We start from the raw sequence: 26,298 nt of genomic DNA, 5'->3' as shown, positions 1-26,298 counted from the left end.
CAGTTGAATAGTAAGCTGTATACATGAGGTTCAAAAAGTAAAGCAAAGGCCAGTCAGAGGACAAGATCACATTCTGTTGGCAATAAGAACCTTGGGAATGGACTGAGCCATGAAATACAGTGATTAAAGCATTTTGAGAGAATGAGCACACCAAATGGTTCACAGGGTAGAATGAAATGCAGAGGCCACAGGCAGATTCCTTCTCTATTCTAGACGTTGATTCCTCTGAAAGTTCCACATTCATGGTAGACCTAAAAATATCCTCAGCTCTTTTTCTTTTCTTTCATTAACTTTTCCCCCTTTTCTATCACCTACTAATCTATGAGAAGGAAGAGACTCAGTTCCCTAAGAGTAGATAGCTATATGTGACTGCCAATGTCTTCCAGTTCAGCTTGCACTGCCTTAGAGGCCTGACCAGATTCTGTCCCTACTGAAAGTGGCATCTAAAGAGGGCCAACAGTGTAAGATCCTCACTCATTCTTTATTCCGCTCCCCCTTCACAATGACTCAGGATTACCTCCATGGATTCCCAGGTGTATGATATGAACTAGAAAGATGTAGATCACAGATGAGGAGCTGACATAGTTGGTTGAATTCTATGGCCAGGCCGCTCCTGCTGACTACACATGGGGTCACTCAGTGCTGAACTTTGCAGAGAGAACTCATGAACTCTTTACCATACTTATTCATGTCCTTATTATCTTTGCCATCTCAGAGAACAAGGCAACCTATGGGTGGATTTTTTATTTATGAGAATACAGCATAATTCAAGTATGAGCTAATGAAGGTCTTGGATGAGAGGCAATGGTGGAAACGGAAAGCAGAAATAGCTTGTGAATGCTATTTTGGAAAATACACGGGACTTGGTGAATGATGAGATAAAAGATCAGGAAGCCAAGATGCCTCTGTGATTACCATCCTGGGTGAGTAAAGTGAAGTCTGATGCCACTACAAAAAATAAAAAAAACTGAAAAGGGTCTCCAGTTTAGAGAATAAAGAAAAATTTGGTGTTAAACACAATCAACTTAAGGCAAGATCTGATGATTCTCAAGGGCATGGAATTAGAATTCAAGCAAAGTTTACTTTAAAAAAATATTAAGAGCTGGAGATATATATTTGAGAGCAACTCTACAAGCACAAATCCCTTCAGAGAGGAAGGATAGAAAAAGAAGAGGTAGAGAAAACAAGAGAGAATAAAAGGCTGAGTACCTTGGGGAAGACCCAAGGAGAAGTAAAAGGCAGCAGGAAAAAGAAAAGCTCTTTGAGGAAATGGAGACAGGAGGGGAGCAAAGGTCCAGGGCTTCTAAAATCGTGGAAAATGAACAGTATTAATAATAATACTGCTAATTACTTATAATTCTTACAACAGCCCTTCTGGGATTTAGCTACATTTTATAGATGGGGGAACTGAGAAAGAGGTTAACTTTCCCAAGGTTAATAAGTAACACAAGCCCAAAATGGAACCCAAATCTGATTCAAAACAAATGTTCCTTCACTAGTCCAGTCACCTAATTTGCGGAGGAAAAAAAATCACAGCCTACTTACTATGGATAAACCAAGGCAGCACAGGCTTAGAGTAAATAAGGAAGACAATACAAGGTTTCAAAATATAGAGTAAAAAAGAAGTAACAAATATAGCCACTCATTTCTAAATGAGTGAAACAATTATAGAAGCAGAATGGTAACTGAGCAGAGCAACACATCAAAATGTTTTTTAAGATGGGGAAGTTCTGAACCTATTGAAGGCAGATGGGAAAGATCAAGGACAGAGCTAGAAAAACAGAGACAGAGGGCAGGTGTACAAATTGGCTTTAAAGAGGAAGTAAGCACTTCCTCTATGATAATATTCTTCATGTTACGAGAGGACCAGGGCAGGATGAATTATCCTCTGTGAATAGTAAACAAAGACAAACGACTGTGATGTTTCAAAGTTGAATTAAAATAACCTGTAGAGGGCCAGAATTTTGGCATTTTATCAGAATTATGGGATTTTCTTTCTTTCTTAGTGATCTAAAGGACAGATATTCTAGAAGGTCACTGGATTCAGAGAGGGGACAAAGACTGACAGAATTAAGAAGGACAGTCAAGTTTCCTGTTAAGATGAATGTTATTAACACGAATGCTGAATACACTTAAGATAGTAACATAGGTCAGCATGGAAAGAAGTCTTCACAAAGATGATGAAATCTATCCTGTGAGGCACTGATTATTTGGAAAAGATGACCAAGTCTTGTGACACAGACTGATGAGAAGAACAGGGATAAGGTGGTAAATTAAGATTGAAGAGTAAGGAAGGAATAATTCCTTTTAGCCTCATTGAGAAGCTCTTCAAAGGACAAAACTATACACTTTTGATGTGAGAGAAGCTGCATTTTAAGGGAAAAAAATGCCAAAAAAGGAGAAACAAAGCCTTCAAAAGACAGAAATATGTTCACAACAGAAAATGAAAATGAGGAAAGAACCAGATTTATCTGGATGGGAGCTTTAGGTAAGGGGAGGAGGAGTGATAGGAACACAAGGGAAGAGAAGAAGAAAGGTGGTTAGTGCCAGAAATGGTAGATAAGGATTCACAGACCAGACAACATTGGAGTCAAGTTCACAGAGGTGGTGGTGGGGACTGGAGCAGGGGAACCTTAGGACACAGGACATAAAAAATTTAAAAATATAGCAAGTTTAATACATCTGAATGGAAAACATTAATAATTCCCAAAGTTAATAAGTGTCTTCATGCTGTTTCCTGGCTACATACCTCTAATAGTAACTTCCACCAATTTATTCTAGAGAAAAACAATAAGCAACAAGTTCGGACAAGACCTGGACTTAATAGTACTGTTGAACAGAATTGATATGTTGTTACAGGGGGATTAACGGAACTGCTACTCACTGACGAGTAGTGATTACCCTCATTCACTGTCCTCAACCCATCTGTTCAATCTTTCTGATAAAACCGTTCATTTAAAAAAACTGCAAAAACGAGTGTAGAATACAAGAAAATGATGTACAGATTTATAAATAATATACACAGACACGCAACCTGCAAGTACAGCAAAGATTTATTCAAAGTACCTACATCAACCAGGAGATCTGGGTCTATGCTAAACTGTCTTCCTGACAGCATGGCTTGAAAGTCCTCTAAACTGCAATCAATACTGTCAAGATAATCCAACAGCTCAACCCTAAGGGAAAAAAATTGAGAGAGGAAAAAAAATCAGTTTTTCTTTTTATGTTTAAATTACACTGCAATGTAGCTAGACAAAACATTCCCAGCAACTGCTGAATCCTTACCAATTCTTATCTTAATAGATTCTATTCAATATTTGGGCTTCCTGAAAATCCGGTTAACTGAGAACTTAGAACCTTTACACACAACTTTAGTGTTTATAGAAAAAAGGTTCTGCAACAATACAGTCTGATTTATCTCTTCCCTCTATATTACAAATTATTAAATGTTTAACCAGTAATAAGTTACTGATCATTGCTAATTTGTTCTTTTAATGCTAAAAAGTCCCTTAATAGAGATATGTCATTCCATCATCCTGATATAAACACAAATACAATCACACATACTTTATAGACATTCAAAACAAGTATTTCACTAAGAAAATCTGAGAAACTGCCAAGAAAATCCCAAGACTGCTCTCAGGATTAACTCCTTCTCAAAATAGCATTTGTGGAGCTCAGCCCTGCCTGACCAATTCAGAGAAAGGTAGACTACATGAGTTCATAATGTGAAAGGAAGACCAAAGAGAAATAGAATATATGAAATAAACAATGAGAGCAAATAAATTTAGACATCTAGATGAGCACTCACTTTCCCAAAAGATTGATGTTATCATTTAAAATGGAATCCATCATGGTCACAGGATCATCTGTGGTCAGACTGGATGAGCCATTTAGTTGGACGGCACTAGACATGAGAGGACTCGTGCCATCAGAGCCTGAACTTAGGGATTCTCTGGCTGGTTCATTCTGATCTCCACTCTGAATAACAGGTGCATATTCATCTTCATTGTCATCTTCAACAATGACAATATCAGGGTACTGGCTACAGCTAAATCAGCAATAGAAGAAAGAACCAATTACAGACCAAATCAATAAATTAATTCTATCCATTCATTCTCCTTGGAAATCCTCTCCCCAAACCACATATCAAAAGGCTTAAATTTCTTGGGAGAGTATCTTAACACAAATATTGATAGTTCGTACGATATAAGACCACAAAGAATCAATTAAAGGTTTAACTATAAAATTTAAAAATCAGAATTCTCATTAGTTTTTTGTTGGGAGTCTTTATGCTTGGGGGTGGGTGGGTGGGGTGGTAATCTAGTTGAATAATTTGACTTACTTTTTCAGTTTAATAACCCAACATGAGTTAGATATTAGTTCATCAAAGAATAAAGTGTTCTTGAATTTAGCTCTTTGGTAAGAAAAGTATTTTCATAAATGTCATTTCACAATCTCCTTACTTGGTAGGATCAGATATAACATCCTCATTAGTTTCTGGAATAACTGGGATACTTTCTTCATCTGCATTATCATCAGTAACATCATAAATAATGATGTCATCTGAAATCCGCTCCCTTGGTTTTAAACCTTCAGTCCTACTGTGTGGAACCTAAAAAATCAGGGAGAAAAAAAATATATAAAAAAATAAAATTATATTAACTACAACACATTATTATTTAAAAATGCTAATTGGGAACCTACTATTTACTTAATGTTGAGACTACAATAGCAAGCAAAACAAATATGTTCTCTGCCCTTCTTGGATTTATACCCTAATTAGTATTAGTACAGAGGTATGAGGCATATTCTCTGCATTCTACTTAACTTTTTTCTTTTAACTATAAGGGACCTTGAAGATGACATGCCTCAGAATGCTTATATGGAAAGATCTTCAAATTTTAAAGTATATTTCCATACCCAAAGAACAAAAAAGTCAGGATTTCACCAGAAATTTTCAAGCATAACCACAGGGGTGCTGTATTGATGGGAACTATTTCATCCCAAAATATTCTGTTTGACACATATTTTATTCTTACTCATTAAATGGTTTCAAAAATCAGAAAAAAAACCACTTCAACTATTCCAGTTAAATGTCAGCCTGGCATTTTAGTAATTTTTTTTTTTTTTTGAATTTAGCTACATTCAGACCATAGGTACATTGACAAAAAAAGCATTCAATTCTTTAAAGCAAACTAAACTCATTAGTATAATGAAAAAATCTATCAATTTTAACACTAGATAATACAGAGGCAGAAGATATAAAGTATTTAAAAATATATAAATCCAGTTAAATTAAAAATCTTCATTCTCTTATAAGAATCTTCAATCCTAAAAACAAAATATTAGGTGTGCTTGATTAGAAACAGTGGTGGGAACAAGGAACCATGTTACGTTAACTCTGATTTTCCTGAGAACAAAATCTTGAAACTTCAATAATAAATGTCTTAATAGTATTTAAAATTCTAAGACTTGAAAGTAACAATGATAATCAGATACTAACGAAGTCTGGACTCTGTTAATAAAATTTAGTTTGAGATAATAAATATAAAATAGAATTTAACTAAAAAAATTACTTTATGATGGTGATTATCAGCTGGTTCTTTGACTATGTGCTGAAACAGATTCTTCTTTTGGGCTCCATTAGTGTTCAGAAGTAGAGGTCTGAAAACGAGAAGATATCCATGAGTTCAGTGAAGCAAACATACAAGGAATTTAAACTGCTTCTAATAATTTATCTACATACCAACACAATCATGTTAATAATGAATAAAAAATTTAAGTGAGGATACAAAGAAACCCTTAAAAATGATTATATCTTAGAAATAGTAACTGAGGGATGAGTGTGCCTAAAACTTTTATTTCTCCATTCATCTGTACTTTTGCTATAATAAATGTAATAAACTACTCTCTCCAGATATACTTTTACTGAACTATATTATTCTTTAAGAACTGTGCTTACATGTTAAAAAATAAATAGGTAATATAAGATCTAGTTAGTGGAAGTAGAGTTAGTTAAGGCCACAGCATAAGCTGTGAACATAACCAAGCTCTGCTAAACTCTTAACCCTTCAAGACAGTTTTTTCTCCTTCCAAATATTCCTTTGTCTACATTTTAAAAAATATATCAGTTGTGACAATGGTAGTTACTGATAATTATAGGTATCACAACTCACGGTTGACATACAGGCTTTTAAAGACCCTTATGAGTAGACTAAACATAAGATCAGGTAAAAAAAAAATTATTTTGCCCTAGCCTGTTTGGCTCAGTGATGAGAGTGTCAGCCCTTGCACCAAAGGGACGCAAGGGTTTGATTCCTTGTCAAGAATATGCACCTGGGTTGCAGGTTCAATCCCTGGCCCCAGTCGGGGTGCATATGGGAGGCCACCAATCAATGTGTCTCTCTCTCTCATTCATGTTTCTCGCTCTCTCTCCCCCCCCTTGCCTCCCTCCCTCCCTTCCACTCTCTCTAAAAAAAAAAAAATCAATGGAAAAAATATCCTCGGATGAGAATTAGCAAATAACAACAAAACTGGTGTTTATTTTTTTAAAGATAGGGACTTTTTAAAAGAACTTCCCTCAGGTTTTTAATGACACATTATAAATTGCCAATGTGAATGAAATATGGATTTTTTTTATTAACTATATGTGTCTATAAAATGACCATTTAGGTTATCCTTATCTTTCAAAAACGTGAGCAGGATAACAGCACTAGGAAATGACACGCTCTTGAAATGTGAGTGTAATTTAATGAGGGAGCACTGTTCATCCAAAACAACAGGCACACACTAAGCAAAAGTAGGCCATTCATGGTTAAATACTAAAATTTTTGGTTGTCCATATATAGATCAAAATGTTTTACCATAAAAACTTACCTTTTACGTTTTAAACTTACAAGCTGGTTATTCTGAACCAATGTAACAATAAACTGCACAATCTAGAAAAATAAATAAAAAATTTTTCCATCATAAAGAACTCCTAGTTCTTTAGTCTACATTACTGGTCTTACAAAATTAACTCAAGTATTTCATGTCCTCTATTCTAAGTCACATAATTTCTCATATAATACATTTGAAATTGGGATGCATCTTAAAATTGATATAAAAAAATATATACCAGCTTCCAGGCAGAAGAATAACCTGTGATAAAATAACTACTACCTAGGATAAAGGGATGCCTGACACACCGGTCTATCCTTCCACCTATCCAATATTCAGTTCAGTTATTTGTTTTGGTGATAAGGATCAAATGTAAAAATACATTTACACTTAAAGATATCTTTGAAATCATTCAACTTCAATTATTTTTTTTTAGTTTATATAAAAGTGTTATGTTTCAAATTCTAAAAACATTAGTAATTGAGTTTATAAGAACACGAATCACTGGCTAAATTTCTTCTGAAATTTGTTCTACACCTCAGTTCTCCTTTTACACTTCTACACCACACTGTACAAAGTTTGTAACCTGACGAAGATGAGGCATCTAAGAGTAAACGGTAGAGTTAAAAACCAATTCCAGGAACAGGAAAAAATGACTGGCTATCATCATGCATTATATAAACTCCCTAACCCTCACCAAAACACACAGATTCAAACTCAAATCTGAGCAGATAGAATGTTAGCTTTCATGAAAACCTGAAATGTTATAGAAGTATTTTACAAACTATTCTTGCCATTAGAAAAAAAAAAAAAGCCAACAAATTATGGAGTATTGTAAGTTAATATTTAACCAAAATACTATTTTCTGAAAAAAGAGGAACAGAGTTTTACAATAAAGTACAGGTTAAGGTACATTATCATTTAAAATCAGGTATTCTTAACAGGACTGTGGGTTGAAATTAGCTATGGAAGTTTTGAAAATGTATGTACATGGACTTATAATTGAATTCTACATTCAATCTTCACTTGCATTAATAATTATTTAAAAAATAACCTATTTTCACTATAGGCCAAAGGGTGTAACTACCATTCATCTTTTTTCTAAGCCTGTTCCACTAGATTCAAATCCTGTCAGTCATAACGCTATTTTTAGCTAAAGACCTCTGAGCATGAACAAGCTGAAGCTCTCCCACTTCTCCCTCAAAGGAAAAAAAATAAATAAAATCTGTTGCGTTTTAAACTTAAGAATCCAGTTTATTTATGAGCAAAAAACAGCTACCTTACTTTTTTCACCTCTTATTAACATATGAAAGCTGATATGAACAGATTAAGTCACAAGAATACAATGCAACAGAGAGACTTCTGTTCTTCCAGTAATTTTCAGCTCAGATACTAAAATCTAGGATTTATTTTACAACACTGTATTAACTGCTTTTCTGCAGACTAATAATGATATATTGATAACTCATTTTTTGGAACTCATAATTTGGTCAACTGATTTGAAAATATTAGTAATTTATCTTCCGAACCTGTATCCATGCCTTTTAGAGTAAAAAAAATAGTAGAACCAACAAACAAATCAACAAAACCCCCACAAAGTAAGGCTTTGCTTTTTATAATAAAGTAAAAATTGTGTAAGAAATTGGTAATGTATTAATTATGCTTCTAAGAGTAAAGTATTTTAAAGTTGTTCTATCAGGCAAAAGGTTCTTTATTAAAAGCTAATGACATATTAACTGGGAGCATGGAATAACCATATTTAGCTAATGAAAAGTTTTTTATAAAAAAGAATATTAACACTTGGCCTGATTTGTTTGATTTCATAGTTTTACTTCTATCTGTGCACCCAATATATGAGACTAAAATCAATCACTGACTAGTCAATAGAGAATTCTTTAGGTCACAAATGGTACTCACTGAACAAACGCAATTACAGTCATTGGGGGAAAAAGCTTACCTTTCGAATAACTTGTTGCTGTTGTGCGTGTTTTGCTCGTAATTCTGACACCTCCTTCCAAAGGGACTCATTCTCACTGTGTTATCATTTATTAAAAACAAATAAAAAAATTCAGTCAGAAAGCCAGGCCTCAGTATCTTTAATTAAGCATATCAGAGAACACCATAGATACAGAGAACAAGCTGATGGCTACCAAAGGGGAGGGGGAGTAAAGGCATGGGAATAAAAATTTTTTTAATTAAAAATAAAGATTAAAAAAAATAAAAGAAAATTTAACTAGTTTTAATTACATATTTTTATGAGACTAGAAAATCTTTGGTTCAATTATATAGATGGCAACCATCTTGGCACAAATCCAGAATCATTCCTTCATAACTGTAGTAGCTTCTGCTTATGGCACTATATACACAAAACTTAAGACTCATGCTTATATTCATATAGTAGTAGGCAATTTATTCTTCTGACAATCTGGTTCATTACTTCTCATTTAAGCTAACTTTTCAACTATGGCTACCAAGTGAATTCAGTATTTGTGCTTAGGAAACAATTCTTAAAGGGAAGTGACATTTACCTAGCACTTGCTATGCTCTAGGCACTATGCTCAGCATTTTATATGTACTAGTTATTTAAACTTCTCTCAAATCCATCCTGAAGGGATTATCTCTATGTTATAGATGAGGACACTGAGACTCAAAGAGTTGAGAAGACTTGCCCAAGATCACACAGATAATATGCTAAGTGTTAAAGACAAACTGAAGTCTGTCAGACTCTAAAACTGTCTATCTTAAGATGTCTCAAAAACAAGCATATGAAAACACTAAAAAATATTTGTTTTTTAAAAGCATATTCAAATATATGACAAACCAATAACTGGACCAGTAGTAATAGTTTCTTTTTCTTCATTCAACATATATTGAAATTGCATTGTTATTAAATGTCAGCAGCAACAACACTAAGAAGACATTAAGGATAATCTACGTACTAAATGTTTAATTTTCATTCTTTTTTTAATTTCCACAAAAGCCATCTTCCTCAATCCAAACTATTACAAAAAGAACTGGATTTACAAATAGAGGGTGTTGAAAATGTGACTCTTTAATACTTACTGAAAAAATACTGTACTTTTTCTGACTCAGAATTATTTAAAGATACTGTAATCTGCCTAAGACTTAAAGAATAAATTTGAGATCCCATTCCTTAAAGACAACCTGAAATTCAAAGAGCTGGGTCAAGGGCACCTCAGTAGACATAAGATACATACAGTAAACCAGCATAAGTAATTAAATAAAATATGCAAAATGGGGAAACTTAAAATTAAGGCTTAGTCAAAAAGGGAATTAAAGTCCATTGTTACTATTTTAATGAAGATACTTAAAAATAAACTAATGGCCCATATTTAAAATGGGAGAGAAAATACACAAAATATCTATTCTCAAGACCTGTACATCTATTAGGATAAGCAAAATCCCACCTTCTTACAAAAAAAAGTAATACACATCAACTCTATATACAAGCTGTTATTATGGCAAGTTAGAATAATGGTGCCAAGAACTGTAGTAAAACAAAACACAGCATTTTTCTGTAGATAAAAGGTTTGAATAATACTTCCTCCAGTGTATGTAAAATAAATATCAAATAGGGCAAGTCTCTTGTGTCCTTTTCTCCCTATTTTTTATGCCCTACTTTTTCAAGAGATAGATCACACAGAGAAGTAGTTAAAAACCACCATAAAAGAATGGGTAACACATGGAGTACTTTGTGTGCCCTCATATGTATGGATCATATAAAAGCTAACCTATGTAGAATCCTATTTCCTACACCAACTTAAAGATCTATTCTTTTGTCAGTAAGGCACGTGCATCATATTGCTTTGAACGCCCAGGTTTTTGTATTCTTTCGACCACCTTTATGAAAATACAATATTGGGATAAAGTCTATGGCTACAAATAAAGAACAAAAGGGAACCAATACTTACAGAAAAATGATCTTTGATCTTGGTTTCAACATGATCTAAAAGTACTTAAAGCACCAACCTTCAACTCTCAACACACAACACATCAACTCTCCCATATTAGAATTATATTTGGAAATGATACTTTACCTTTTTAACTCAGAAAGCCTGGACTCAATTGTCTCTTGTTTTATTTGAACCTTCTGAGCACTGCTTATAATTTTTGTTAAATCTTCCTGACGAATTTTATTTTCTTCTGGTTTTGAAGATGAAACCTTTCAAAAAGCAAATTTAGGACATCAAACAAATACTAAATGCCATGATTGTAATTCAAAGCTTCCCTCTAAAGAGGTTTTTATAGCCTGTTCGGGAAGTGAGATCCAGTTCCAAAAGGCCCAGGATAGGATTCTAGGGAAAGAATACACTTCGTAGCTCAAAGAGAGAGAATAAGGATTAATCAGTCTATTTTTTTTTTTTTAAATGTGGGTAAGTTTCCACAAGCAGGGACACCTTAGGAGTTCCCCTCCCATTTCCTTCCGTCAAACTCTGTAATTTCCCCAAGCCTCTTTATCCCATTCCACATTTAATTAAATTTATGCAGTAATAGCTTCATGCTAGGCCATTTTCTTTCATGGTCCACTACCTTTTTACGGCCCACCCCACCCCCTACCATCTTGGGGATTTGATAAAAATACCTATTTCAGAAAAAAGTTCACTCAAAACTGTATTGTTAAATGCCTGCTGTATGCAATGGACTTATTCTGAGCATTCGAATTCAGCAGTGAACTACATAAAAAGCCCTCTAGGGAGCTTATATTCTAGTAGGAGTTTACATTTTTTAAGCTAAATTAAAAGGAGTGAGCTATCCCAATATGAATGACTCCTCACCCTCAGTCAGAATGTAAACATTTTCCTTCCCTTTAAAGATGTTTGAGCACTCAATATAGTTTAACACCAGGAAAAAAAAAAAAAGAAGGGGCAATTAAAATTTTGTTAGTCTAAGTTATCCAACAAAGAACACCAGTGTATTTCTATGCATTAACTTCAACAGTGAAATATGTTTTGGCCAAGTATATGACATGGTAATGCCCCAATTAAATCATGTTAACAATAGCTCACCTTCCTTTTAATGTTCTCCAACAAGTCATCCTGCCCTTGTTTGAAGTAAGGATGCTGAAATTCAACAGGACCATCTCGTTCCTGCTTTACAATTCCAGAGTCAATATGTACTACTTTACGGAAACCATCTGAAAAAGATTCAAAATTTAGATGGCTAAAACGGAGGAAAGTCAAAAATTAATGGTGCTTCTATGCAGCATATTTTCCTAATGGGAAAAAATGGCGTAATCATTGGCTGATGAAAGTACTCTAAATAAACTGCTGTCCATACTCACACATATTCAGTTGTCTTACAAAGCTTGCCATGTTATTGTGCTTGAAATATTTGGGAAGAATTTCTTTTGCAAATCTTTGTTCATCCAAAACCAGAAAACTCTGACCATTCTGAAAAAATAAAAAAGTCAATTAGTTGGAAGGAATTAGTTGAAGTCCTCTGACACTAAATGGTATATATGAACCCCAAACTGGGCAACCCTTTTATGGTAATTCAGATGAACAGTTTATATCTGTTAATGGCAACAAGAAACAAACTCCAATTAAGTGTCAAGCTGCAATTAACCTTTTTCATGTCAACTTCAAAAGCTTTAAGAGTAAGTCTCAAATCAAAACCTGCATCATACTCTATGGTGAAATATTAAAAAAATTTCCATTAAATCAGAAACAAGAAAAATAAATATAATATGTAGCCAGCATAATTATTTACTATTGGTGGTTGGTTTTTTTTATCCTCACTCAAGGAGTAAGGCTATTTTTTTCCATTGATTTTTTTTTTTAGAAGGAGTGGAAGGAAATGGGGAGGAGGGAGAGAGAAACATCAATGTGAAAAGAGATACAGCAATTGGACCTGCCACCCAGGTACATGCCCTTGACCAGCAATCGAACCCGAGACCCTTTGGTGCATAGGCCTACACTCTAACCACTGAGCCACACAGGCCAGGGCTTAATATTGTTTTAAAGCCAACACAATTAATAAGATATATTTGAGTGAAGTATTATCATTTTTGCAACAGACATAATTATATCTTTGTACAATCAATTGAAAAACTGTAAGAGAATTTAGTAAGGTACCTGGTTACAAATTAATACTTAGTCACTAGTGTTCTTCCATACAAAAAAATAAACTGTGAAACTTACTAGAAAAATACAGTAATCAAAACAGCATGGTACTAGCACAAAGACAGATGAATAGAACAGAACAGAACAGAACAGAACAGAACAGAACAGAACAGAACCTAGAAATAAATTCTAGCATATTCAATCCAAGGATTTTTTTTTATAAGGGTGCCAATGAGGAAAGGACAGTCTTTTCAACAAATGATGTTGAAAATCATGCCAAAGAATGAAGTTTGAATCTTTATCTTATATTACATAGAAAAATTAACTCAAATAGATGAAAGACCTAAACTTAAAATTTTTTTAGAAGAAATCATAAGGACAAGCTTCATGATAATGGATTTGGCAATGATTCCTTGGATAATACCAAAAGCACAAGCAACAAAAGCAAAATAAACAAATGGGGCTACCTCAGACTTAAATACTTTTATGTAAAGAACACTATCAAGAGAGTGAAAAGGCAACCCATGGAACTGGAGATATTTGGAACTTACACATCTTACAAGGGGTTAATATCCATAATACATAAAGAACCCCTACAACTCAACAATGGCAAAAACAATCTAATTAGAAATGGGCAAAGGACTTGAATAGACATTTTTCCAAAGATATACAAATGGCCAATAAACACATGAAAAGATGTCTAATACCACTAATCATTAGGGAAATGAAAAACGAAACCACCACATACCATTTCATAGCCATTAGAATGGTCATTATTAAAACACACACATGGGGGGGGGGGGGGAAACATACAGAAAACAAGTGTTGGTGAGGATGAAGAGAAATTGGAATCCCTGTGCATTGCTGGTGGAAATGTAAAATAGTGCAGCCACTATAGAAAACAGTATGGTGGTTCCTCAAAAAATTAAAGAGAATTACCATATAATTCTATTTCTATGTATATACCCAAAAGAACTGAGAGCAGAGGCCTGAAAGGATATATGTACACCCATGTACATAGTAACATTATTCACAGTAACCAAAAGGTAGAAGCAACCCAAATGTCCACTGACAGATGAATGGATAAGGAAAATGTGGTATATATACACAATGGAATATTATTTAGCCTTAAAGAGGAAAGAACCTGAGACAGGCAAAAACATGGGTGAACCTTGAAGAAATTATGCTAAGTGAAACAAACTAATCACAAAAGGGCAAATACTGTATATTTCCACTTATCTGAGGTATTCAGAATAGTCAAATTCATAGATACAGTAGTTAAGCTAGGAGGAAGGAGGGAACTGGAAGTTATTGTCTATGAAGCTTCAGTTTGGGAAGATAAAATCATTCTTGACATGGATGGTAGTGATGGTTGCATAACAGTATGAATATACTTAATGGCACTGAACTGTATACTTAAAAATGGTTAAAAAGCTTAGCTCTGGCTGGGTGGCTCAGCTGGTTGCAGCATCATCCCTACACCAAAAGGGTGCAGGTTCGACTCTCGGTCAAAGTACATACCTAGGTAGAGGGTGAGATCCCTGAACGGGGCATGTATGGGAGGAAACTGATGGATGTTTCTCTTATATTGATGTTTCTCTCTCTCCCCCCCTCCCCTTTCTCTCTAAAAATAAAAAAACACATATTCTAGGGTGACGACTAAAAAAATGGTTAATTTTACGTTACGTATATTTTATCACAACAAAATTAAAAATAAAATGGAATAAAAGTTCCAATAATTAAAAAGTGTCTAGTATCTAAAAATAAAATTTAAAATATACAAGACCTTTCAGAAAATATTAAACTACTGAGGGACAAATACACAGTTGTGAAACTGTCAATTCTCCTTAAATTGATCAATTCTCTCTCAGTTGGGGGGGGAAGATTTTTGGAGGCAGGGTGAAGAGCTGCTAACGCAAGGAAATATTCAGTACTGTAGTTCATCTGTAAAAATAATTATATATATTTATACATATGTCCCACAATGGGACAGTATACACCTTTTAAAAAAAGAGACCCTGCAATATGCAACAACATGGGTGATCCTCTATTTTCTTACTAACTGAATTATAATTTTGTTTGATGCTGCAACTACATTTCTCAGTCTTCCTTACATTTAGAGGTGATCAAATAACACACCTGACAAAATAAAAGTAGAATATTTTAAGTGGAACTTTCAGAAAAGCTTCTACAAGGGGAGAGATTAAAACTGTCAAACTCCTATATTCCATATACCTGCTTGAAACTTGGACAGAGCTCCAGCAAACCACTGAAGTAGAGGAACTAAGTAAGTATGGCTGAAAAAAACAGAGGATGACTGGGCATCTTCAGATGTAAGAGAAAAATTCATCCTTTTGTTTAAGGCACTCTTGTTTGGCTTTCTGTTACTTGTGTCTAAACTTAACTGATAATAAAGTCATTAAAAAAGATTCAATAAAGTTGAAAGACCATTATCAAAATATTTTAAACATTTATGATGAGAGATTAACTGCATTGGTTAAAAATTTCTAACAAATAAAAAACAACAATGTGAATTTTAGGGAGACTTGGTTTCATTCATAATTGAATGTACAGCAAAACAAATGATTTTCACTTATTAGATTGGCAAAATTTAAAAAGTCTAATAATAACTACTGTTGGTTATTAGGTAATAAATTATAAATGCATACATTTTTCCCTATCTTCAAAGGACTTTCCCTCTGCCTTAATTCCCTCTCAATCTACCCACCCCATTTATCTTTCCTTTACTGCAAAATTGAACAAATATTTTAGTCTCTTTCTCCAATTCAGGACCATCAACTAACTTTCACTAAAAAAATTGGTTTCTGTTTCCCTCACTCAACTAAAACTGTTTTTTTCTAAAATGTCAAATGCCAAATTCAATGCCCTCTTTTCAGTCCTCATCTTCCTACACCTCTCTGTGGCATTTCATTTGGCATTACTGACAATCCCTTCCTTAAATGCTCTACTCTTGGCTTTGAAACTACACACCATTGGCTCTCTTATTTCTTACATTTCCTTTTAACTGACTTCCACCCACCAAGAGGTAGGGTGTTTTTGGCTTCTATCCTTGACCATAGTACCTATTACACTCTTTCCTTGGGCAATCTCACCCACACCAGTGTATCTAATTACTGATTTTATTATGTGTGATGATTATCACATCTACACCTCTGCCCTTGCAATCTCTAATTTCACACTTAGATTTCCTCTTGTCAACATTTTTACACAATGTTCTTTAACTCACTATATTCTCATCCTGTTGGGTATTACAACCCTATCTTCCTACTCGTAATCAACTTTTTCCTGTATCCTTCATCCTGGCATGCCTCTCTCCCCTTTAAGTTACCCAATTAAGTTTGACAACAACAACAAAAATAAATTAAAAACTCTCAATTTTAACAGCTAGCACTTAAAAGAGAAACATTAAAAATGTTCCCTTTAAAAATAAGGAAAAGGGATCCCATGACCACTGCTGCTGTTTGAAACTCTTACTGAGGTCTTAGCCACTGCAAAAGAAAACAAACTAAAGGTATAAGGTTGTAAAAGAAAGAACAAAATTGTCATTTACAGATGTTACACTTAAGAGAAACCAAGTCAGTAAAAATGATTAGCTCACTAGGGTATTATCAATATACAAATGGTACTTGTATTTCTAATTACCAGCAACAGTTAGAACTGTATTTTTAACTAAAGGACACCACTTACACAATACCTAGGGGAAAAAAAATCTAACAAAGATGTGCAAGACCTAACTACAAAAAAATTATAAAACTTTATTAAATAAAATGAATTTAAAAATATGCCTTGTTCATGGGAATACTCAGTACTGCAAAAATATCTATTTTCCCTAGTCTGATTTACAGTTTCAACACAATTCCAATAAAAATTCCAATAGGTTTTTTTAAAAAATAGAGCTTGATTTTAAAACATACATGGAAGATCAAAGACCAACAACAGTTAAGGCACTCGTGAAGAACAAGTTGCCCTCCCAAAAGCAAGACTTTTTATAAAGCTACAGTAATTACATGTGATAAGGGCCTGTGATATGTGATTGTCTGATGGAACAGCACCAGGAACCTAGAAACGAAACCACAATATAGAATTTTGCTAGAAAACAGAGGTAGCAATACATATCACTGGGGAAAGCAGAAACTATTCAATAAAGGGGCTAGGACAACTAAATATTAATACGGAAAATAATGAACTGGATCCCTCATACAACATAAAAATCAATTCCAGGTGATTAAGATATGAAATGTAAACCTTTAAAACTTTCAGAGAAAAGGAGATCGGAAAGTATTTTTCTCTCTGGAGGAGGTAAGGAAAAACACCCTAAAGGAAAAAAAGCATAAACCACAAAAAAGACTGATATATTAAATTATACTAAAATTAAGAAATTCTGCTCATCAAAAGAATGTAAAAAGACAATCCACAAACTGAGAGAAGATATTGGCAGCACACATATCCAAAAAAATGAATATACAAAATATACAAAGAGTTCCTACAAGTAATAAAAGATAAACCACCCAATAGAAAAATGACCAAACATTTCATAGAATAGGAAACATAAATGGTCAATAAATACGAAGAGGTGTTTGAATTTATTAGTCATCAGGGAATTATAAATTAAGAGCTCATTGAGATAATACATCCACTAGATTGGTAAAAATGATAAAATCAAATTCTGAAGATGTGTGTTAATGAAAAACCTCATATATAACTAAGAGTATAAACTGGTTTGATCTCTTTGGAAAACAACGTGAACTATTTGAGGTTAAACATTTCATACCCTATTTTCTAGCAATTCTACCCTTCAACATACATGTATATATTTTAGAAAAAAATTTTGCTTATATACACCAGGAAAGGTGGATAAGAATATTCATAACAGTATATAACACAGTTGACCAACTCTTTTCTTGAACCATTTTCTTCCATTAATTTTTATGATCTCCGTCTGTTTTCCTCTCATTGTTTCTTCTCTCTTTTGCTGGATTTTTCTTTTCTTCATACCCTCTAAATGTTGGAATACTCTATCTTCCAGTTCCTTCTATCTTCTTTTGTCTCCCTGGATGATCTCATCCAGTCCCATGGCTTTTACCACTCACAAGCTCCAAACTTCACCCTGAACACGTCTTACATCCAAACATCCTATTCAAGATTTCCACATGGATGTTTTGGAGTGTAGAAGTCATTCAGGCTGTTCAGAAATATTCATTCTCCTTGCTAAAACTGCACCTCCCCACCTCCTTTAAAATTAGGTGTGGCCAGCCATGGCTGGGTGGCTCGGTTGGAGTGTCAGGTTCAATTCCTGGTCAGGGCACAAACCTAGGTTGCAGGTTCGATCCTCAGTCAGAGTGCGTACAGGAGGCAACTGATCGATGCCTCTCTCCCCCCCACTTCCTCTCTCTCTGAAAATCAATAAAACATATCCTAGGGTGAGGATTAAAAAAAAAAATTAGGTGTAGCCATGAATAAATATGGTCAATGAAAATGTAAGCAAAATAAAATAATTTTCAAGTATTACTAGTGATCCATCTATAATCTCAAAATTAACATGGCCCAAGTTAATATGGCCTCACCTGCATTTCTCCCAATCTTGTCACATCTTAGCAAATGGTAGCATCATTCATACTGCTGCTCAAGTCAAAACTAGTTCTGTCCCTCCTCCAACTCCAGCCAATTTATCAGTTAAGTTATGCAGCTTTGCCTTCAAAGTAGGTTATCAAATCTGACTACTTCTCACCACTTTCATTGCTACTATCCTAGTCCCAACCACACTATATTCCATACCGTAGTGGGAAACTGTGATAATCTTCTAACTAGTTCCCTCATCTCCAATCTCCTCACCACAGCCCTAAGGCCCTATACCATCTTCTCCTGCCTACCTTTCTGACCTCACATTCTCTAAAGACATTCTACCCACATGGGCCTTTTCCAATCACATAAAAATGCCATGTTCAAGGTCTTTAACATTTGCCATTTCCCTTTGGTCCATCCTTTCTAATCCAAGTCTCAACTCAAAAGTCAACTGTTCAGAGAAGCTTTCCTCATTACCTAAAATACACACAAATCTCTGTCATTTTACATGCAAGTTATTAGTTTATTGCTCCAAATTAATTCTTCATTGTTCCATAAACATGGAGCTGGGTTCCATAAATAGCTTTCTTTTTCTAGCTAGTATGGTATTAAGTTTTGTCAATGGAAGAGTCTAGAAAGAATTAAGAGGAAAGCATTCTCCTTCCTGATTCCAGTGTGTCCTTAACAAGATCCTTCAGGGCAGGCAGGTTCTCCAGCACTTAGCTCTTACAGTATATGGACAGCAGCACCACAAGGCTAGCAGCTTCCCCCAACACTCCCTCTTCCCTGGAAGACCCCAAATTCAAGTATCTCTAATAAGACATCTCCCCATGAACAGCTTTCTAGGGTACTCTAGACCAAGGGCTGATGAACATTTTCTTAAAGGGCTGGATAGTAAATACAGGGTGTTCCAAAAACATGTATACACACTTTAACAGTTGATAGCTCAACTGATGTTTCTTTTTCAGCCAGACTAAGCTTTGAACAAAGGAAATTCATCCTAAAATGTTATTGGAAGTTCGAAACACACTTGCAGTACAAACACTGCCTCCATAATTATTCAAAGTATGTATACATTTTTGGGGGGACTTTAACAGCTAATAACTCATTTAATTTTCACTCCTTTTCAGGTTTAACTGATCTGAAATAAATGGGTGAAGCCAGACTAAGCTTTAAACAAAGCAAATTTATCCACTAGACTTTTTAATGGGGATAAATAAAAGATCAAGTTTACAGTACAAAACTGGCAACAGCTGACAAATTGAGGGCACACAAATACTAAATGAAATGATTCTAGATTAAATTTTGAAAATGAACTATATGTTAATAAACACTGACTTTATAATCAAAGTGTATATACATTTTTTTGGGACACCCTATATTTTAAGCTTGTAGCTCACAAGGTCGTAAGTCTGCCCTTGTAGCAAGAAAGCAACTATATGGACAATATGTAATAAACTAAGAATAGCTATGTTCCAATTAAACTTTATTTGCAAAACAGACGGCTGCCTCATGGCCACAGTTTGCCAACCTCTACCCTAGAGGTTGTATTTCCTGGCAAGTTCTGAAGGATGAATTTCCATTAAGTTCCACCAGTGTGGCACCAGTAACTTCTTTGCCATTCAGTGAGACAGGGTCATACTCTCTCCAACAAGGCCAGGATCTTAGACTAGGCAAGAGGACTCTTACTTTGGTAGTCTGTGTTAGCCCTAGCAGTGATGGCTGCTTCTTATAACTGCTACTCCTATATTTTAGAGTTTTCTTTACTCTAATTCACCTAATATAGTTAGCAATTCTATTAAACTTTTCTTGTTCAAAAAACTGTGTGACTTCTGTCTCCTAATTGGACCGTAAATCAATATTCTCTCTTTTTAACCTGCTTTGTTTCCTTTATGGCACTTACACTAACTATATTACATTATTTGTGTTTGCTAACTTTTTAATTATCAGTATCCTTCACTAGAATGTAAGGTCTATGAAGGCAGACACTTTGTTCGCTACTGAATGAATTCCTAGTGCTAGCACACTGTTTGGCCATAACAGATTCACAATAAATATTTGTGAGTGAAATAAATAAATTTATGGCCACAGGAGAGCAAACTTTATTTTTAGAATTTCAAGTCTTGGATTATATCAAATGAAGAGATGAATGCCTCTTGGTTATTTCTGCGTGCTCTCTCTCTCAAACACATCCCTCATTCATTCATATCATTCTGATTCCACTTATGGTATTCCTGCAGTCTCCACTCTAAAATTAGTAAATAACCTCTCTGAGTGCAAACATTCCACCTTGCTGCTGTTCAGACCTGTGAGGCTCAAGCAATACAACCCAGGACTCGCCCTACACACTTTACACGGGGCAGAAGCCATTCCTGAGTGCAGTGGGAGAAAGGGGTAGCTTCTCTTTAGGCCTCTCTCATAAATGTTGACAAGCTTCTGAAAAGTATTAAAGTTGTTACTGCTCAAATTGGCCCTCTTGGTCAAAAACATCTAAAAATTCTTACTAAAAATCTAATACCTCAGCCCCATTACTTCAAAACATTTTTCAGAATAGAAATTTGCAAGGTTTTTAAAAACCATCAGCCTACAACCTTTTTTTTTTTGGTTAACTCTCACCTGAGGATATGTTTTCCATTGATTTTTAGAGAGGGAGGGAGGGAGGAACATCGATGTGAGAGACACATCAACTAGTTGCCTCCTACATGCATCCTGAAAGGGGTCAGGGACCAAAACCTGCAACCCAGATACGTGCCCTTGACAGGGAATGAAACCCATGACCCTTCAGTCCCAGGGCTGATGCTCTAACCACTGAACCCACACTGACCAAGGCAATCTACAACTTCTTAATGTTCAACAGCCATTCCTTCCGAGTCTTGAGCTCATTCTCTCTTGTGTATACAAACTAAAAACACTTCTCAATGAATCTTTCAACTTTTCTGTAGGCCCATCTAAGATGGATTTCTGCCATACTTGAGGCCTTTCTTGTTTTCAGTTGGGAATACTGGAATAACTCAATGGTTGCTAAGAAGTTCAAACAATAACAGAACATTGGGAAGTCTAAGGGCCTACAGAAAAAACTCAACCAAGATAGCTAGAGAACACTGGACAAATTCTGTTTACAGCCCTGGTCGGTGCGGCTCAGTGGTTAAGAGCACTGGCCTGTGCACAGAAGGGTCTCAAGTTTGATTCCTAGTCAAGGGCACTTACCTCAGTTGTGGGTTCACTCCACAGTCGGGGTACGTGCAGGAGGCAACCAGTCAATGTGTCTTTCTCATGTCGATGTTTCTCTCTCTCCCCCGCTCCCTACAGGCCTTCTACTCTGACAACTGAAAAAAATATCCTCAGGTGAGGATTAACAACAACAACAAAAAATTCTGTTTTTGCACTCTTTTCCTATTTCCAAATTCGTCTCTGACGACTTGAGAGGGATAGGGAAGTACAGAATGCCAAAGGGCACAAAAACGGTAGATACAAGGCCTTCAGTGGAAATCACTTCATGGTCTTCTAAAGCAATCTGAAGAACAGAGACAAAGGTAGTAACACTGGCAAAACAATGACTTTCCAGTTTTTCCCCCTTTTTAAACTGCTTCACTTCAACATACACAAGCATCAAATATCAATAGCAGTGAAGGCTGTTTCTCACTATCAATGGCAAGAACTTCCATTCAACTTCCACAACCTCATCTCTGTATATCAAGTTTCCTCAGCTGCTTCCAAGTTAAACCTGTATCCTCTGTTTAGGACCCCTTCACAATAGAAACAGCTTTAGGTTGTCTAATATTACTATCTGTCCTTGACTCAGCAATAGACTACTTACCAGAGCCAAAATAGCTCCATAAAATTTTGAAGTTACAGGAACTGAAAGAACAAAAAAAGAGTAAAAAGTAACTTCCAGCCTGGCCAGGTGTGGCTCAGCGGTTGAGCATGGACTTAGGATCCAGATCAGGATCCAGATCACGGTTCCATTCCTAGTCAGGGCACATGCCCGGGTTTCAGGCTCGATCCCCAGTCCGGGGTGTGCAGGAAGCAGCTGATCAGTGACGACTCTCTCATCATTGATGTTTCTTTCTCTCTCTCCCTCTCCTTCCCTCCCTCTGAAATCAATAAAGATATATTTAAAAACAAAAACAAAAAACTTCCATGGGGAGAATATGGGAAAAATAAAACACATACAGTATGTCTTAAAGACACTGGATCTAAAGATATTTCTATTATTTGAATCAATAACACACTTAGTATAATTTTGATTGTTTGGAATATTTCTATAATTAATGAGAATGGCGATATGATTTCATTTTTAATTTTTGTCATATTACAAGTTTCAAAGAAAACTAAAGTTATATAAGTCTTTAGGAATATTAAGCCAAGCTTTTCAAACTATAGTTGGTAAGAGTTTTCTCCCCTTCCCTTACACTCAAGCTAAAGGAGTAAGTTATTTTCTACTAGCGAAAAAAAAAAAATTGCATAAAATTGCCCAATGATTTTCACTGAAATAGTATAAATGCTAAATTACCTCAACAAAAGTTCAGCAAGACAAGTTTGAGGGAAATCAGAAACAATTTTTTTTTAAATAGCAACTTCTAAAAGATGAGAGTAACTTATTTTGGTTTTTCCATCTAACATTATTGTTTAATTAAAGTTTTATCTTTCATTGTCACTGCTTTTGGAAAAATCTGTGGCAGAGTGAGAGACAGCTTCCCTAAGCCACTAAGCTTTAGCCCTAGACAACATCAATCGAGAACTGTCCACTGTCTTGAAAGGGTAACACTTTGGTAACTAAATACTGTGCCACCCTGTATTAAGTGTAGTGATGTTGCTGGAACACTGATGTAGAAGGTCAGGAATCTGTTAGATTCCCACCTCAAATAATGGCTAGCTTTGTAATTATGAACAACTAATTTAACCTAAGCCTCAAATCCTCATCTGCATAATGATAAGGCTAAACTAGATGATTTCTAATATTCTTTTCAGGCATAATTCTATCTTTATCATACTTATCACTCTCATTATATATTTCAAGAATTTCATTGATTCATCAAACATTTATTGAAAGTACCTACCCTGTCCCTGGCATAGATACTATCCCTGCCCTCACTGAGTTTATATTTTAATTGTCCCATTATGTATTAGAAAATGTGTATTTAAGTTTAGTCCTAATGGGATAAATAAGAATGACTTTAAGTTGCTTATTTGGCTTAGGATTAATAAAATAATGCATTTATAGGTTAGTATGAAACTCTCTACATTTGATATTGCTCATAAAATAAGGATGTTAAAATATTTCGTCTAACGAGAATTTTAGACCTGCCACCAACATAATGCCCTTAATTTCAACCAATTACCAATATACTTATGCACCATTTGTAGGCAATAAAAACAAGAAGGCCCATGAAAGTCAAAAAGGTATGATAAAGTCAGCTTGGGTGGGGGGGAAGACTCCCAGTCCAATCTCCAACACGAAAACAAGACTGAGTAACAGCAGTCTGTGCTGATCCATCCTTGTCAACTTTTAATCCTTCTGACTGATGAAAGCATGAGACATCTGTTTATTTTTAAGTATATGCAGGCAGCTGGCTTCCCTATTTTCACCTTTCTTTGTACAAGTGTACAGCATTCATCAAATGCTTAATACCATCCAGTTCATGATACCGACCTTCAAGAAGATTAAGTCCTAGAAGGAAGGTATAAAAAAGTAAGGCAGAATATGATGTTATAGTAGTCAAAAACGTCAAGTACTCAACACAGTGCTCCCTGTTAAGACAAAAGTAAATAAAACTGAGGATTATAGGAAAGGAACAGAAAAGAAAGAAAGAGGACAGAGAACATTTACTCGTCGCTTAACAGGTGCTAGGTACTGTGCAGGTAGCTTTCGCTTCTCCAGACCTCTAACCAAGAAAATAACCCAAACAGATGACCATCTACAAAAAGGAAAATCCACTCCCTTTCACAAAACCATTCCAACTGCCTAAGAGTGACTTCTAACCCAAAGACACAGTTCGTGTAAAATCACTCTACTTAGAATCATAGTAATTGGAAACTGAAGGGGTCTTAGATCACCTAGGCCACCCATTCATTTTACCAACGTTGAAGCACAGGCCAGACAAGACGAGGAGCTTGGCTAAGGTCATCCCTGCTTAATGGCAGAACTGGGATCCAACCAATAATCACGGCATTTCATCTATCACTCTGGAGCGACTGTTGGTAAAATTTAGTGATTCATTTTCGCTCCTCACTAAGTTACTCAACACCTATTAGCACTTCTATTAAAATAATCATAAAAATCCGTCCACACAAATGGCTCAGAACCTCCAAATAATAATGTGCTGTTTCCTACCAAGTATTTCGAACGCTCCCGATAAGCAGCCACCTGCCTTGCACACCTGCCTCCTCCCTGGGGCCCCTCATGAAGCCGTAAAGCGCGGTGTGTCCAGTGAGAACCGGGTCGCTGAGGTCGATGTCTCAGGAAACCCCGGCGCCGGAGATCCCGCCCCCGGCGGCCGGTTCGCACCGCACGAGCCCGGCGGGAGCACCGCGGGTGAGTGTGCAGTACGGCGGCTCCCTCGCCGCCGGCTCCTCGCCGCCCCGCTCCGGCGGCCGGTTCCGAACGCTGACCCGCAGGACCGTTACGAGGCCTCCCAGGCCGCGGCGCCGCGCGGCCGCCCCTCCCCCACCGCGGCCTGGGCGAGCGGCGCCCACCAGGACCCCGCGCGGCTCCCCTCGACCCCCCGCGCGAACAATAACGCGAGGGGTCCCCCGCGAGGCCGAACGCCGAGGCCCGCGCCGCCCCGCCACCCCACGGGCCTCACACGGGGCGTCGAGCCACAGGCCGCGAGGGACAGCCCGCGGACAGCGAGCGAGGAGGCGGTTAGTGAGGCGGGCTCGGCGGCCGCCGCACCGGGCCCTCACCTGGCTCCAGGTGATGAACTCGTTGGTGTGGGTCTCCTCCACAAGCGTCCACAGCTTGCTGAGGAAAGCCGGCACGTTCGAACTCTGCTTCATTGTTACCGAGGCGCAGGGATTCCAGGTTCTACACCCGAACGCAGCAGTGGCGTCGGCGGCGACGGCAGCTGCTCGCGGAGAACGCCCACAACGCAGGCGCAGCAGCTCCTCAGCCCCGCCCCCCCGCCTCGCCGGGCGCGCAACGAGGCCCCGAGGCCCCGGGCGGAACGTGACGGACAAGCCTCCACGCTCCGCCCGTGCGCTCCGAGCCAGCGCTGGTCTAGTTCTCGGCCAATCCCGGGCGCCGGCCACAAGACAGAGAAAGGCGATTGGATAGGACGGCATGGGGTGGGCGGGAGCAGAAAGGGGTGCTGCCTTCTCATTCGCCCTTTATGCGAGAGCCCTCGCTGTAGCGGACCTCTGGCTCAGGGGCAGTGTTTGGCTGTTTCACGTGGGAACGGCGCTGGGTCCCCGGCTGCGGCCGAGCGCTGCGGAAAGTCCTCTGGGCCTGGGGCGCCGGCTGGCAGGCGTGAGTGCTTTGCGCGGTCAGCAGGAAAGCGCAGTAGTTCAGATGGGCGAGGGGAGCAGCTTTCGAGCACCAGGTGTTAGGCCCTAAATTGAAACTATCGTAAAAATAAGAAACCTTGCTCTTAAGTTTTAATTAGGAGAAAATGGGCCCTTTAAAATACGTTTATCAAAAAGAGGATTTTAAATATCTCACTAACCATGTGCATACTACTGTGAACCAGGATCTGTAATAGGCACCTCACATGCTGTTTTTAATTCAACATTGAATGCCCACTATATGCTC

At 36.8% G+C, this 26,298-nt stretch overlaps 1 protein-coding gene across 2 annotated transcripts in view; it reads right to left on the bottom strand.

The window, feature by feature from the left end:
• Positions 1 to 25,632, bottom strand: part of HSF2 (heat shock transcription factor 2) — a 30,823-nt gene extending 5,191 nt beyond the window's left edge. The window contains exons 1-10 of one of the 2 annotated variants that reach the window (XM_016212660.2): positions 25,455 to 25,632; positions 12,185 to 12,293; positions 11,910 to 12,037; positions 10,941 to 11,065; positions 8,840 to 8,915; positions 6,880 to 6,941; positions 5,580 to 5,667; positions 4,467 to 4,615; positions 3,812 to 4,051; positions 3,071 to 3,176 (exon numbers count right to left, since the gene is read on the bottom strand). In XM_016212660.2, the coding sequence (XP_016068146.2) occupies positions 3,071 to 3,176; positions 3,812 to 4,051; positions 4,467 to 4,615; positions 5,580 to 5,667; positions 6,880 to 6,941; positions 8,840 to 8,915; positions 10,941 to 11,065; positions 11,910 to 12,037; positions 12,185 to 12,293; positions 25,455 to 25,547 (1,176 nt within the window). In that variant the 5' untranslated portion in view covers positions 25,548 to 25,632. The remainder of the gene's footprint in view (positions 1 to 3,070; positions 3,177 to 3,811; positions 4,052 to 4,466; positions 4,616 to 5,579; positions 5,668 to 6,879; positions 6,942 to 8,839; positions 8,916 to 10,940; positions 11,066 to 11,909; positions 12,038 to 12,184; positions 12,294 to 25,454) is intronic. The other variant, XM_016212667.2, reaches the window with a different exon arrangement.
• Between the last annotated feature and the right edge of the window lie 666 nt (positions 25,633 to 26,298).

This window comes from Miniopterus natalensis, chromosome 5, assembly GCF_054644295.1.
Source record: "Miniopterus natalensis isolate mMinNat1 chromosome 5, mMinNat1.hap1, whole genome shotgun sequence".
Lineage (NCBI taxonomy): Eukaryota > Metazoa > Chordata > Mammalia > Chiroptera > Miniopteridae > Miniopterus > Miniopterus natalensis.
Note: the sequence above shows the minus strand (reverse complement) of the source record. Positions and strands in the feature narration are given on the sequence as shown.